General features: G+C 43.8%; 1 protein-coding gene across 1 annotated transcript in view; it reads left to right on the top strand.

Moving 5' to 3' along the window:
• The window catches only part of CSMD2 (CUB and Sushi multiple domains 2), a 553689-nt gene that overhangs the window by 34883 nt on the left and 503542 nt on the right, over positions 1-15264 (top strand). Inside the window, exon 3 of the mRNA XM_040455784.1 lies at positions 12804-12916. Coding sequence (XP_040311718.1) covers positions 12804-12916 — 113 coding nt within the window. The remainder of the gene's footprint in view (positions 1-12803; positions 12917-15264) is intronic.

Here is a 15264-nt window from a genome sequence, read left to right as displayed (position 1 = left end):
ATTTCTAGGTAAATTAATGGAAACTTCTACTTTTGAGGGTGAACTTCTTGAGGGCCAGGTCCGTGTCTTATGCATTTCTATTCTCAAAACCAAACAAAGTACATGACATTTAATAGGGCACACAATTAATATTTGTTGAATGAATTGTTGATGAGAAATCATTTTTAAATGTTAATAATGGGAACAGGGGCACATGGGTGGCTCAGTCAGTTGATCGTCCAACTCTTGATTTCAGCTCAGGTCATGATTCCAGTGTCATGGGTTCGAGCCCTGTGTCAGGTTCCATGTTGAGCGTGGAGCCTGCTTAGGATTCTCTTTCTCCCTCTCCCTCTGCTCCTCTCCCCTGCGCGCACGCTCTCTCTCTCTAAAAATAAAGAATACAAAATAAAATTTTAAAAATGGGAATAAGTCAGTCTCTGGTCTCTTTTTGGAACCTGTCAGATCATAGAGCAAATCCTGGGTAATAGCCATCTAGATTTTTCAAGCTGAAGTCTTAAAGAAGACTGCTCAGGGATGGGCTGGATGAAGAAGAGTGGGATGTGCTGGCCTCAGGTGTGTTTGTCTATTTTTCTTGCTGCAGAACTTCTCAGAGCATTTAATACATTCATGCAGATTCCCAGCATTTCATAGTTCGAAGTGCCATGAAGTCCTCCAGTTATTTGTCCATGGGTAAAAGAAATACCTATCAGCTCTACTTAGTAAGTAGTTAGGTCCAAATGGCTAAATAAGTACATCCTAACAATTTTATAGCTGTTTGAAAAAAATATATATAAATTGAAAGAAAAAATCATATTTTTATTTCATCCTTAAATAACCACAATTACTTGCTAATGGAATGTGTGTACTTGTTGGGCTATATAGAGCTTCTCAAACCTTGGAATCGAATTAGACATCATCACCCTTATAGCCTGTTCCATACTGATTTTCACACAGTGCCTGCTTTGTATCACACAGCGCCTGCTTCATATCACACCAGCCACCAAACACCCAGCTTTGCAAAGATACAATGTCACCTCATGGAATGTAGCTTCATGTTGAAGCTGTGAACTGCTTCGAGCTAATACTTTGTGTGTCCAACAGATATTGAGTGCCATAGATTCCTTTGAAAACTTAAAATAGGAGTGTCTGGGTGGTGTAGTCGGTTAAGGGTCCGACTCTTGATCTAGGCTCACGTCATGATCTCACGGCTTGTGAGTTCAAGCCCCGCTTTGGGCTTTGCACTGATGGTGCAGAGCCTGCTTGGGATTCTGTCTCTCCTTCTCTCTGCCCCTCCCCCCCACTGGTGCTCCCCACCCCCTCTGCTCTCTCTCACAAAATAAATGAATAAACTTAAAAAAATTTTAAAATATTCCACATTACTCTTATAAATTCCCTGCAGCCTCCTAGGGTACCATGGCACACGGTTTGAGAACCATGGTGCTTCTTTGTAGGCAGCATTTCCCAAAATTATTGTTTTCTCAGGCAAATTTACTAACATAACACTGGGTAGTATTCTGTGGAACGTGTTTTGGGAACTGTTGGGATACAGCATGAAGAGAAAATATCCAAGACTCCTTCCTGCAGAATCAGAAGCTGCAGTTCTATGGGAAATACTTCTGGGTGTTGACAGAGTTGAGTGTGCTTAGCATTTGCATTCTGAGCATACAGTGCTGCTTCCTTATTTTTAGCTGTCAGCAGGTGGGCCTGCTATGACTCCAGACTTTGCTTCTAAAACCAGCATGCATCCTAGACAGTGTATATGGAGATTTGGACACCTAGCATTGCTCCCACCCAGCCATACTTCGGACAGGTTTACTGGTCTCCCCAAAATGTATGTACATGTGCAGCTGAAGGCAGTGCTTTGCAAAGCCAGTGGATGTTTTCTGATAGACTGAAACATTTTAGAGAAATCTTTTGGACTTAAGCTGGGGTTTTTCAGCAGATATCTGGCTAATGCCAGGTCATCCTAGTAATGGGGGTTTATGACAAGGACTCCCAGATCTTGGGGCAGCACAAGAACCATCTCTACAGATTTTTGGCTACTGTGGGTCTTAGGGTTTCTGAGACCAGGAGTGTGAGTGGTTTCATGACCAATGTGGCAATAGCATGAGCTCTGTGACCTGCCTTCTTCTGGGCATTTCATTTCCCAGAGAGTGTTCCACAGCACCCCAGCCCATTGGTTGCTCCAAGGAAAAGAAGGATTTATGACATAGACACTCAAAAGGCATGGAAAACATATTTTTTTGCAAGTTTTCCAGTTTTAGAAGCTCTTGATGCAATGCAAATGGGACTTACCAAAGAGAACATGTGTCTGTAGGGGTGTATGTGTGTGTCTGTGTATTGTGTGTGATTATGACTAATGTCCATCAATTACCTGCAAATTACTAGACAGTGCCTGTAATGATAGTTCTGTTTTTAGCTTAATGGTTTATGTATCTAACTAGTGGCTGCTGTCTGGAGTAGGGCTGCTGGCAAATCAAAACACTATTTGCCAAGCCTGTCAGTGTGACAAATGTTGCTTGCATTTACTCTTTTATTCCCAAGGTCAATTGACATGTCTTTTTTTTTTTTATCACTGCTTGATGTGCTAAGAGCCTTAAATGAGAGCCATCCAATAAAGGCCCAATTTGCTATATTACTGCTTATTCCTGGATAATTCTCTATTAGTTGGGCTCTTTAAGATTTCAGGGAAGAGACACGCATGGATCACCCTCAGAAATAGGGGTTTATTGCAAGGATCCCCAGATCTTGGGACGGCACAGGGCCATCACTTCAGCCTTTTTGGTCACCCTGGGTTTTAGGGCTTCTGAGACGAGGAACACCAGCAGCCTGCTGGCCATTGTAGGAACAGCACGAACTTTATGACCTGCCTTCTCTGGACATATAATTTCCCAGAGGGTGTCCCACAGAACCCCAGCGCATGTGCTGCTCTGAGAATGAAAAGGTCTCTCATCAAATGGGTTGGGAACTGTTGGCATCATCTATTCCTGCCTTGGAAGTTTGCTGTTCACCTATTCAGTTCTCCGAAGAGCACTTTATTTTTGTTTATTTTCTGAAAACTCCTCGCTTAACTCTGTTTACCCAGCATGTCCAATTCTGCTTCACTGATCAACACCCTAGAATATCCTCTGAAGAATAATCTTGTATTCGTGCTTTCCAGAAGAATCTGGTTGTGTCCATTTGTCACCCTCTGTGCTGGGGGTCCTTGCGACCACCCTCAGCTTCCACGATTTGCTGGGAGGACTCACGGGATTCAGCCTATAGCTGCATTCATAGCTTTGATGTGGCACAGTGAAGGACACAGAGCAGAATGGCCACGGAAAACCGTGCACGGGATGAAGTCTGGGGGAAACCAGGCACAGGCTTCCAGGAGTCCTTTCCCAGTGGAGTCGCACAGAACATGTGTAATCACCCCAACAAGGGACTGTGACAACATGTGTGAAATGCTGCCACCGGGGAAGCTTAGTGGAGACGGAGTGCCCAGACTTTTTATTGGGCGCAGATAACATGGGCACTGTCCGCCTGGCATGAACCAAAGTTCCACACTCTCAGGTGTTTAGTGTGAACCAGAATGTGCATACAAAAAACAGTTTAGGCCACTCTTACCAGTTCTGGGAATGGTGGGGGCCCTCCTGAAATCCACGTTCAATACCAGTCAAGGGCCAGCCTTGTAAGCTGGCCTTCAAATGACAATAGTCAGGCCTTTTCTGTCCACTCTCTGATGGCTGAATATTCATTCATTCTATATTTGCCTTCATCAGCTTGGCTGCTATAAAAAATGTTCCATAGACTGGGTGTCTTGTAAACAACAGAGATTTAATTCTCATCATTCTGGAGACTAACAGTGCAAGATGAGGGTGCCAGCCTGGTGAGGATGTGGTCAGAGCATGTCCACAGTCCAGGCCACAGACTTCTAACTCTCCCAGTATCCCATGTGAGAGGGCTCCACCCTCACAACCTCATTTAGTCCTAATTGTCTCCCAAAGGCCCCACCTCCTAATTATCACATATGGGGGCTGTTGAGTTTCAGCATATGAATTTGGGGTGGGAGACACATTCAGTTTGCAACACTAATGCATCTAGTATGTGCTGTGTACTAGTTAGTGATACAGAGAAAAAGGTAAACCTCGTCCTTGACTTCAACAGACCTCTCATTCAGAAGGAAAGACAGATACATCCCAAGTAATTCAATAAGAAAATCAAGTCATTACATATGGAGTGAATATTGCAAAGGAAAAAGTAATATGCCCTCTGAGAACATTTATCAGGGATCCCTGAGGAAGTAACCTGGGAAGCTAGTGGGAGATGGGTAGGTGAGATGGTGGCAACCTGGGTGGCTAAGGGGTGGGGAGCAGTGTGTGCAGCCCTAGGGGCAGCAGATGCAAAGGCCCTGGGGTAGAAAGAAACATGGCACATTCAAGAAAAGCGTATAGGCCAGCGTGGTTGGAGGGGAGAGAGACGTGAGCTGAGGCAGAGAGAAGAGCGGGCCAAATAATACAAGGACACAAAGCCTTGAGCCGCATCACCCAAGGGGGCAACCTGTCTGTCTCATCCCCAGTTTATGCCCTGGGAGCCCACAGATCTCTGCTTTCACTTGAGGCCTGGAGCACCAGTCACAGCAGTGTTTATTCAGGGTTCTGCCCCTATCCTCAGAAGGCTGCCTGTGCCCCCCTTTCTCTGGATAACCCAGAGTAAACCAACTATCTTGTCATTCGCAATTGTCTCCTGATCTGCTGGCCTCACCACATCTAAATTATAGTAAAATCTACATTTTAAAACACTGTGGCAACGAACAGCCCTCAAATCTCAATGGTTTATCTCACCAAAGTTTATTTCTTGCTCATACTACATATTCACAAACAGCTTGCAGGGGCTTTCTCCTGGGTGGCATCACCCAGAGACCCTGGCCGGCAGGGGCTCAGGATCCCCACAGCTGGTGGGGCAGGGGGATTGGGCAAGAGGTGCACAGGCTCCTCAGAGCTCCCTCCTGGAAAGAGCACACTTGGCTGCTACCCACATATCCTGGGCAAAGCCAGTGCCCAGCCAGACCTGCCCTCAGAAGCGACGGGGAGATGCCATTCCACTGTGTGTCTGGGAAGACACCAAACCAGGGATATGGTTCCTTCCACAGGGACCCAGGAGAATGCAAATAGATCGACTGGTCTGGAGGTCAAGGACACGTCTCTCAGAAACACTTAAATGTTGAGACACATGTGCTGAAATTTGAACAAGGAGACATTTTAGATGAGTAGGTGGAAGAGATGTCAGAAAGTGCCCTAAAAAGGAAATGGCATGTGCAAAGGCCCTGAGGAGGGGTGGGTTGCTCATTGGAGGACCTGAAGCCAGGAAGAGCATCCGGGAGAAAGGCAGGGAAGAACATTTCATCACTGCCAGTGTTTGGAGTGTGGACTCATGGGGATAATGAGTCAAGTCCGTTTTATTATCAGCTTCAGATTCTCCAGGGGAACTGCATCCCTTATTGCCTGCACCCTGGGCTGACCACCGGTCCCGCCCTTGACCAAAGAAGACTGGAGGGGCGGAGCCAAGTGGGATATAGGGCAGAGCATCTGGACAGGCTTTGTGGAAGTCCTGGTCCTAATCTTAAGAACCGTGGGAAGCCATTGGTGGATTCTGCACTGGGAGAGTGAAAGAGTGAAAACTGTGGGGTCTTGGACATCAGTTTCTAAGACCTTGGGTCATTCTGGGCATGGAGGCAGAAGCAAAGAGAAGGCTCTTGAGGAAGTGGGGAAGACAGGGTTGATAAAGTGGAAGATGAGCGTTAGCTCACATGGGTGGCCACACCACCTATTTGCAAAAGCTATTCTCTGCACACTTGAGAGTCAGGGGGAGAGAGCCCAAAGCAGCAGGGGCACTTGCAATTTTTGCCTTCATTTTTTTTTACCCCATTTCTCTGATAAGTCTATATTCCACTCTTTTTTTTTTTTAAGTTTATTTATTTTAAGAGAGAGAGAGAATGAGAGTAGGAAAAGGGCAGAGAGGAGAGAGACCATCCCTAGCAGGTTCCACACCATCAGCACAGAGCCTGATGCGGGGCTCAAACTCACAGACCGTGAGATCGTGACCTGAGCCGCAATCAAGAGTCAGACACTTCACCAACGGAGCCACCCAGGCGCGCCTGGGTTCCACTCTTGAAGGATGCCTCATGCCTTTCATTATGGTCTCTCTACACTCATCAGATAAAAGATGGGAACGTTTGAAATCTTTATGTGCTTATTCCGGCATACGGCATACAGCGTGGTAACTCTCCGTGACTGTGAGGTCATCAGTTTGTCTCAAATTCATTCAACAATAAAGAGTGGATGAGGGAAGAACGGGCAGTGGGGGAAGGGAGCGATGATTCAACTATCCAGAAGGCTTTTTCACACCCCCTCCCGCATTAGCACTTTTGAGGAATCCTTCATGTTAGAATTTATCTACCAAGGCTGGGAAAGGAATAGCAGAATGGTAAATATCTGATGAGAGAAAATGCCTTGTAAGCCGCAATTCCATATATTGCAAGCAATAAAAGTGTAATTGTTTGTTGACAGTGTATATTAGCTATGCACAGCTTGTGTCAATATAGTACCAAGACACTAGGGTCTAGGAATCTTTACTGGCAGCTCAGAAATATCATGGAACGAACTAGGGGAATAAAATCAACAAGGTCCACCCGGTGGGGTGAATGCCATTCCCAGAGATCACTTCACGGGAGAGGCCTTGGAGAGGTGTGAGAGTCCTACATGCAGCTGTCTGTTGTTGAAGGAGGAGTGTCCCTAGACTGTCTGGGAAGGGCACCCAGGAGCATAATTGTGCAGGACATGGGTGAGAGGCAGCTGCTGTGAATTGGGCCCATTTGGAGGTGGAGACACCCAGGGCTGGTTGGGATGGGGCTTGGAGATCAGACCCAGAGAGAGGTCTGGCCTCACTGGGGGACAGTTTGGTATTTTAATGCCAGGGTCCACTGAAGGCAGCAATCTGTCATCAACAGACATGAATATCTGGGTGTGGGGAAGGATATCTGCCACATGGGCATGTTGGAAGGAAGCCAGGAGAGGTGAGTGATGGCTTTGGGGCTGGAGTATGGTTCTGGTGGTCAGTCCTTTACCAGCAATGACCCAGCCAGTGCTGAGTGTGTGTGTGTGTGTGTGTGTGTGTGTGTGTGTGTGTGTGTGTAGTGGGGGAAGGTTGGGGTACAATGTAGGAGAAAGAATACACAGGAGGCAGTGGAAGAGAGGGGGTCTGGCAAAGACCAAGCAGGGGCTCAAGGCTCAGTCTAGGGGGACTGAGTTTAGGTCAGAACTCATGGAGGTCTCAGGTGCTGTCCAGTAGAAACGTAGTGTGAGCCATAAATATAATTTTTAAAAGCTTTAAATTTTGAATTCATTATAGATTGACAAGAGGTTGAAAGGGTAGTACAGGGGTCCCGTGTACCCTTCCCAGTTTCCCCCAATGGGCACATCTAACGTAACTACGGTAAAATATCAAAGCCAGGAGGCTGATGTTACAGTGTCATTTTAGCACCTGTATGCATTCGTGTCACCAGCTCTGCAATCAGGGTGTAGACCTGTTCCATCGCTGCAAAGATCTCCCTCGTGCTGCTCCTTTATAGTCAGCCCACCTCCCTTCCTCTCCCCATCCCTTACCCTTGGAAGCCACAAATCTGTTTGCCATCTCCTTAATGTCATTCCAAGAACCTGATGCAAATGAAATCATCTGGTATGTCATCTTCTGAAATGCACTCCTTTTTTTTTTTTCCACTTCTCGTGATGCCCTTGAGATCCATCCAAGTTGTTGCATGTATCAACAGTCCATTCCTTTTTCTTGCTGAGTAGTATTCCGTGGTGTGGAGGTCCTGCAGTAAAGGGACTGGTGTTGGTCGTTCACCTACTGAGGGACATTTTGGTCGTTTCCAGTTTTTGATTATTACAAAAAAAGAAATGCTATGAACAAGTGTGGACAGCTTTTGGTGAGGACACCTGTTTTCACTTCTCTGGGATAAATGACCAGGCGTGTGATTGCTAAATTGTATGATTAGGGTATGTATAGACTTTTTTTTTTTTTTTAAGAAATGGCTTGTTTCCAGAGTGTCTGTGCCATTTTACATCCTACCAGTAAAGTCTGAGAGGTCCAGTTGCTCTGCATCATTGTCAGCATTTGGTGTTGTCACGATTTTTATTTTATCTGTGCTAATGGTATATAGTCGCATTTCACCATGGTCTCACTTTGCAGTTCCCGAATGGCCAGCGATATCAAACATTTCTCATATGCTTGTTTGCCATTATTTTTAAAATGTTTGTTTGTTCATTTATTTATTTATATGAGAGAGAGAGAGAACATGAACGAGGGAAGGGCAGAGATAGAGAGGGAGACAGAGAATCCCAAGCAGGCTCTGCACTGTCAGTGCAGAGCCCCAAGCAAGGCTTGAACATGAGCCTTGGATCGAACATGGATCGATCCTTCGAACAAGGATTGAACGTGATCACAAGATCATGACCTGAACCAAAATTAACAGTGGGACACTTACCTGACTGAGACACCTACGTGCCCCTTGCTTGTCATTCTTATATCTGCTTTAGTAAGCTGTCTCTTTGTGTCTTTTGCTGCTTTTTCAACTGGCTTGTTAGATCTTTGACTCACTCAGTCCTTGGGGAAAAGCATTTAGTCTTTGGCCATTAGGTGTGAGATTAACTGTAGGATTTTTGTAGATGTTCTTTATCAAGTTCAGGAAATTTCCCTCTATCCTTAGTTTTCTGAAAGTTTGTGTTTTCCATCAGGAATGAGTGTTGAATTTTGTCAAGTGGTTTTTCTACATCAGCTTATATGGTCATGTGATTTTTCGATTTTTGGCCTGTTAACATGGTGAATTACAATGATTGATTTTCAAATATATTTTAAATTTTTTTAACATTTATTTGTCTTTGAGAGACAGAGGGAAACAGAACATGAGTGGGGGAGGGGCAGAGAGAAGTGGGGCGCAGAATCTGAAGCAGGCTCCAGGCTCTGAGCTGTCAGCACAGAACCCGATGTCGGGCTCAAACTCATGGACCGCAAGATCATGACCTGAGCCAAAGTTGGACACCCAACCAACTGAGCCATCCAGGCACCCACAAATATATTTTTAAATGTTTATTTATTTATTTTGAGAGAGGGAGAGAGAGAAAGAGAGAGAGATCAGGGAAAGGGCAGAGAGAGAGAGAGAGAGAGAGAGAGAGAGAGAGAGAGAATCCCAAGCAGTTTCCTCTCTGTCCGTGTAGAGCCCTACACGGCGCTCGATCTCATGACCCTGGGATCATGACCTGAGCTGAAAGCAAGGTTGGATGCTTAACCTACTAAGGCAGTCAGGTGGCCCTGATTTTCAAATATTAAACTAGCCTTACATCCTTGGAATAAACTCCACTTGGTTATGGTATATAATTATTTTTATATATTGCTGAATTCTGTTTGCTAATAATTTTTAAGGATTTTTGTGATTATATTCATGTGAGATATTGGTCTTTAGTTTCTTGATTTGTACTCTCTTGGTTTTGGTATCAGGGTGATACTGATCTTATAAAATGAGTTTGGAAGTGTTCCTTCTTTTCTCTATTTTTTGGAGGAGATTGTGTAGAATTGGTGTTAATTCTTCTTTATATGCTTGGTAGAATTCTCTAGTGAAACCATCTGGGCTGGTGTGTATCTTTTTTGGGGATTTTTTAAATTACTAGTTCAATTTCCTTAATAGTGATAAGGCTTTTCAAATGATCTATTTCATACTGGGAAACTTACAGTCGTTGGCGCTTTTCAAGGAACTGGTCCATTTCATCGAATTTGTCAAATGTGTGTGTATGATTTGCAGTACTTCCTTATCATCCTTTTGATAGCCACAAGATCTGTTTTCTGTAACCTTTGCCAATTCTGGATATTCGTCAATCTGAAAGGTGAAAAATGAGTCTTGTGAATTTAGTTTCCATATTGTTTTTCATTTGTTTTGTGTGTGTGTGTGTGTGCGTGTGTGTGTGTGTGTGTGAGAGAGAGAGAGAGAGAGAGACTGAGCAGGGGAGGGGCTGAGGGAGAGGGAGAGAGAGAATTTTAAGCAGTCTCCATGCCCAGCACAGAGCCCTATGAGGGGTTCAATCTCAAAATGGCAAGATCATGACCTGAGCTGAAATCAAGAGTCGGAGGTCCAACCAACTGAGCCACCCAGGTGCCCCTGGTTTCCATATTTTTAGTATTAAGTATGTGGATCATTTATCTGTTTTTGTTTATTTAATCCTTTGTCATTTTCCTTTATACTTGTTCATCTTTTTCAGGTTGATTTGTAAGTGTTATTTATAGATTATGAATTCTTTCCAGTTTGTATTTTTCTCTTTATTTTTTTATTTTATTTTATTTATTTAGTTTATTTTGCTTTGCTACATGTTTTTAATTTTCACATAATTAAATCAACCGATATTTTTCCTTAATGCTTCTGGGGCTTCATGCTGTGTCCGTCAGCAATAGATTGCAAGAGGTAGAACCCAAATCAAACTAGCTTGAGAACAGCAAAAAAAAAAAAAAAAAAAAAAAAAAAAAGGAAGGATGGATGGATGGATAGAAGAAAGGAAGCAAGCAAATAGAGGATGAATGTTGGCTCGTGTAACCAGGTACTGCAGAGGTAGATGTTTCTGCATGGCTAGATCAAGGATCTCAACAATGTACCATCAGGGTTCTGTCTCTCTTCTTTTACTTTCAGCTTTGTCTGTATCTGTGTGGGATATCATTTTGGAAAGCAGCTAGGCTCTGGGTAATGTTAAAAAGATGGCTGACAGTCCCAAGCTTACATTCTAATGGTTTACAATCCAAAACTAAAAGACTCGGAATCTGTATATCCTACCCCACGGAAGGACTCAGAATGACCCTGCTTGGGTTTTGTTTCCTCCTTCTTCTCCATGCCTTGAACCAGTCCGTGAAGATGAGGGCTATGCCATGATTGGTCGTTTGCCCGGTTCTGTGGCTAGTGAGTGCATAGGGTACCCCACGTAGTGACAGCTCCCTAGAAGAATGATGGTAAAAGGTAGGACCCAAATGAATCCTCTAAACATGTCACTCTTAGAAAGACCTTCCCCAGCATAAGATGATTAAAAAAATAGGTTGTTTTTTTCTAATATGTATGGTTTCACTATTTTACATACAAATTTCTTTTTTTAATGTTTATTATTCTGAAAGAGAGAGAGGGAGACAGAGAGTGACTGGGGGAGGGGCAGAGAGAGAGAGGCAGATACAGAATTCGAAGCAGGCTCCAGGCTCCGAACTGTCAGCACAGAGCCCAATGCAGGGCTTGAACTCATGGACCACAAGATCACGACCTGAGCGAAAGTTGGATGCTGGACCGACCTGGACACCTAGGTGCCCCTACATATAAATTTCTGACCCATGTTGGAAAGTCAGGGAAATGGAGACAGAAAGTCAGGGACAGGGAGAGGAGAGAATATGGGGTAATGTAGGCATTTTTTGCTTGGAGCTTTTATACTGGAAGAGAACATGATCTTGAAACTGATTTGGTCATCATAGCTCGATCACTTTCCTTCTCTGTTCCTTGAGTTTATTTTGAATTAATAGGAATCCTATAAGATTAGGATGGTGGGAAGGGCAAGGGCTTCATCTAGCAAAAGGCTTTTCATGGTGGGCATTAACATATACCTGATTCAACTTGTCTGAACCCAGTGCTTATGATTCTAAGGGACATGTCGGCATCCAGATATTATATGACAATGGGAGGTATAGAGTGGGATCCAGGAGCACCACAGGTATCCCAAACTATTTGAAAATCAAGGTAAAGGTAAACCTTGAATTCCTTCCCAGAGCCCTGTCAGGGGTGCAGGAAGGAAGGGTGAGCCTCAGATAGGAGATAAAGGACAGAGGCAGACGGGGGACTGGCCTTCTCACTACGTCCTGTGTGTGTACTCAGGTCACCTGTGGGTTCCCAGCCGTGCTCACCTTCTCTCCTAAAATATGTTCCCAAGCGTTCACTGAAGGCTTCATTATTTTATTTTATTTTTTTAACATTAGAAGAATCTTTTACAAATGATTCTTTGGTGCTGAAAACATATTATCTCAGGTTCAACAATTCCTTCCATTTCACCTCTGTTTCTTTTTCTTCACTGAACTCATAGAAAAAAAGTTTTTTTAAGCATTTTAATTTTAAAAGCATGTATAGTACGGTCCTATTTGTATGAAATTATTTCATTGATGATGGTCCCATCTATTGATCCCTCCATCTATTTGTACATCAACTGTCAAGAATGGTTATTTCTAGATTGCATTGGGTTTTTTACTTTTTGCTTTCATCCTTTAAAAATAATAAGCACTTATTTCTATAAAAGCGGTAGACTTATTCCTTTTAAAGAATAAAGTCCGTGATGAGAAGCATCCACCTTCTGCTAATTATAGTTGAGTATATTTTCCTCAGTATGCAATAAATGTTGTCTGTTGACAATTACTAGTTGTAACTTTGTGGTGAAGTCTACCCAGAGCCAGAAAGGGAAGGGACAGGAGAAGACACCCAAAGAGAAGAAAGGAGTAAGAGACCTACCTGAGACAGGTCCTCCAGGTTGCAGGATGGCCCGTGGCTTCCAGAAAGTGGCCTCCCACGTGTCTGTGTCAGGAGACTGCTGGTTGCCGTCACCTCTGCTCCATCACCTCTTTGTCTTTGGACTCCTCGCTTATGCCCAATGTTAGGCTTCTTTCATATCCCTCCCTGTGCCTAAATCAGCATTGTGCATCCAGCAAGCACTCAATAAATGCATAACGGACGCTCACTTCCCAAGGGGGTCATTCTCCCTAAATCGCGCCTCTTTGTCTTCCAGGCTCACAGGCTTTCAGCTGCCAGCCACCATCGTCAGTGTGGCCACCACCCTCTCTCTGCGCCTCATCAGTGACTACGCGGTCAGCGCTCAGGGCTTCCATGCCAGCTACGAAGGTAGGTGCCTCATGGCCCCCACCATGGGGACCTGATGCGTCAGGTCGGCATAGCCGTAGGCGGGGCCAGGCTGCTCTAAGCTGCGGGCAAGGGATGCTTCAGATTCAGAGCTCCCGCCTTCCCCAAGGCTGCCTACTATCCAGTAACTCGGTTACCTAAATTGTCTGTGCCATGTTCCCAGGAAACTGAAAATTGAAATCAGAGCTCAGGTGTGGTAATTCATCTTGAGGGCCTGGTAGCATCTATTTCTCTGTCCCCTAAATGCATTTTGTTGTGTTTTTCGTTTTTTAATTCTGTTTTCTATTGGCTTAATTGTCCAAGTTGCCTCTGCTTGGTTTTAGAAGTAAGAGAGAGAGAAAACCTAAGGAAAAGAAATTAAAAAAATAAGTAACAGGAAAAAAATTCTGCTCCATATAGGGACTGCAAAGAGTCAGTTTTATATCATTCAGAAAAGAACAATCAATTTTTCCTTAATAGCACAGATTAGGGTTTCTTGGTTTGAGTTATGCAAATAATTTCCACTTCTCTCGGCTTGTTTAAATATGGTGTTGGCATTCAAATTAACACTAATATCTTCAGATTATACACTATTATTATTATTAACTTTATTATATTAGTTCAGAAGGTGGTACTTCTAGATCTCTGTCATTTCCCTAGGAAATTTACATCTCATTAATAGGTAATTATGCTGCTCTTGGCTAAGACCACACTGCTATTTTGTGTTGAGATCATTAATAGGCATATTTTAAGACTGCTAATGATAAGTAATAGCAGTAATGACATAACACCCTAGTAAAGCATGCCAGTTATTCAAAAACTTTCTTTCCCTTACCTCCAAGAACTTAAAGAATAGGTGATGCTTTCTTGAATGAAGCTATAGCAATATGGGAATAGATATCACCTTTGTCCTGGCTAGAAATACACCATGGAAAAAGGGCAAGTCCTACCTCCTTGGCAAAGCCCACCCCTGGTAGTAGGGGTGTGAGGGACAGAGTCTGATGCTTCAACCTCAGCATTTGAGGACTCCTGAGAAAGGTCTCAATTAGTCTTAACCAAAGGTTCCTGAGAGGCTCTGTAGAAAGTTCTGCATGCCTTTAACTGAGGGCTTCTGACATAATCCCAGATCACTTTAACTGAGGGCTCCTGACACAACCACAGTCTCCTTTAGCTGAGGGCTCCTGACAAAGACTTAAGTATCTCTAAAGGACTCTTGAGATAATCCAGTTTCTTTAGAAAAACAAAACAAAAACAAAAGCAAAAACAACGATCAGTTTCTCCCAATATCAAGCCTGTAATCTTGGTCATTCTAGCTACATCTTCGCCCTGAATCTTTGTCCCTGAACCCAAAGGAATTCTCTCAAAGTCTGAGTTACAGCCTCTTCAGAAGAGGCCTCTTCAGAAACTCCTTACAGTATCTCTGGTCATGAGTTCCTTCTATGACATACTAGCCTTGGGGAGACTGGCTGTGTTTCGAGACGGTGGTGGAATGAGTCAATGACACCAGAGTTGATGCCTGCAGAGATGCTGGGAAGGACTGACCCAGGGGGACCTGGCTGGGCCCTCACGATGTCCTCACTCAGCAGTCATTGTAGATATTTAGCTGAGGCCTGGATTTTCATAAGGCTTTAGGGAAAAAGTGTCCTATTGATTCCTAACCACATTGTCCCCTCTGTGGAACAATGCCAAGCACTTTTCCACCACATAGAGCAGATCTGAGGTTATATTCGCTGAGGCCTTTTAAATCAGAAGTTGTACGTAGCCTGGACATGAAGGGTCTACCCTTGAAATTAGGGCCAAAATTCTGAATGTAATGGATATGTGTATTTTTTTAAGAAAAGGTCTAGAACAGAGATCAACAAACTATGGTCCCCTGGCTAAATCCAGCCCATGGCTTGTTTTTGTAAATAAAGTTTTATTAAAATGCAGCTAAGCCCATTTGTTGATGTACTATATATGACTCCTGGCAGGTACTACAACTTAAGAGTCAAGCTACTGCTGCAGAGATCATGTGGCCTACAAAATCTAAAATATTTAGTCCCTGGCCCTTTACAGAAAACGTTTGTTGACCCTCGGTCTGGGGCTGCGCTATCCAGCGTAGTAGCCATTTGCCGCAGGGGAATATTTACATTTAAATTAGTCAAACTTAAATAAAATTTACAGTTCATTTTCTCACTCACACTAGCTTCATATCAAGTGTTCAATAGCCACATGGTGGCCACCACAGTGGACAACACAGGTAGAGAACCTTTCTGTCATTGCCGGAAATTCTACCGGAAGGAGCTGAACTAAAGCTTCCATCACATTCACCAAGAGTCTGTGATTCAAAAGAGGCCATACAATAGTGAAAA

Source organism: Herpailurus yagouaroundi, unplaced genomic scaffold (assembly GCF_014898765.1).
Source record: "Herpailurus yagouaroundi ecotype Mexico unplaced genomic scaffold, PumYag 77, whole genome shotgun sequence".
NCBI classification, from domain to species: Eukaryota; Metazoa; Chordata; class Mammalia; order Carnivora; family Felidae; genus Herpailurus; species Herpailurus yagouaroundi.
The sequence above is the reverse complement of the archived record's forward strand: the minus strand, read 5'-3'. Positions and strand labels throughout refer to the sequence as shown.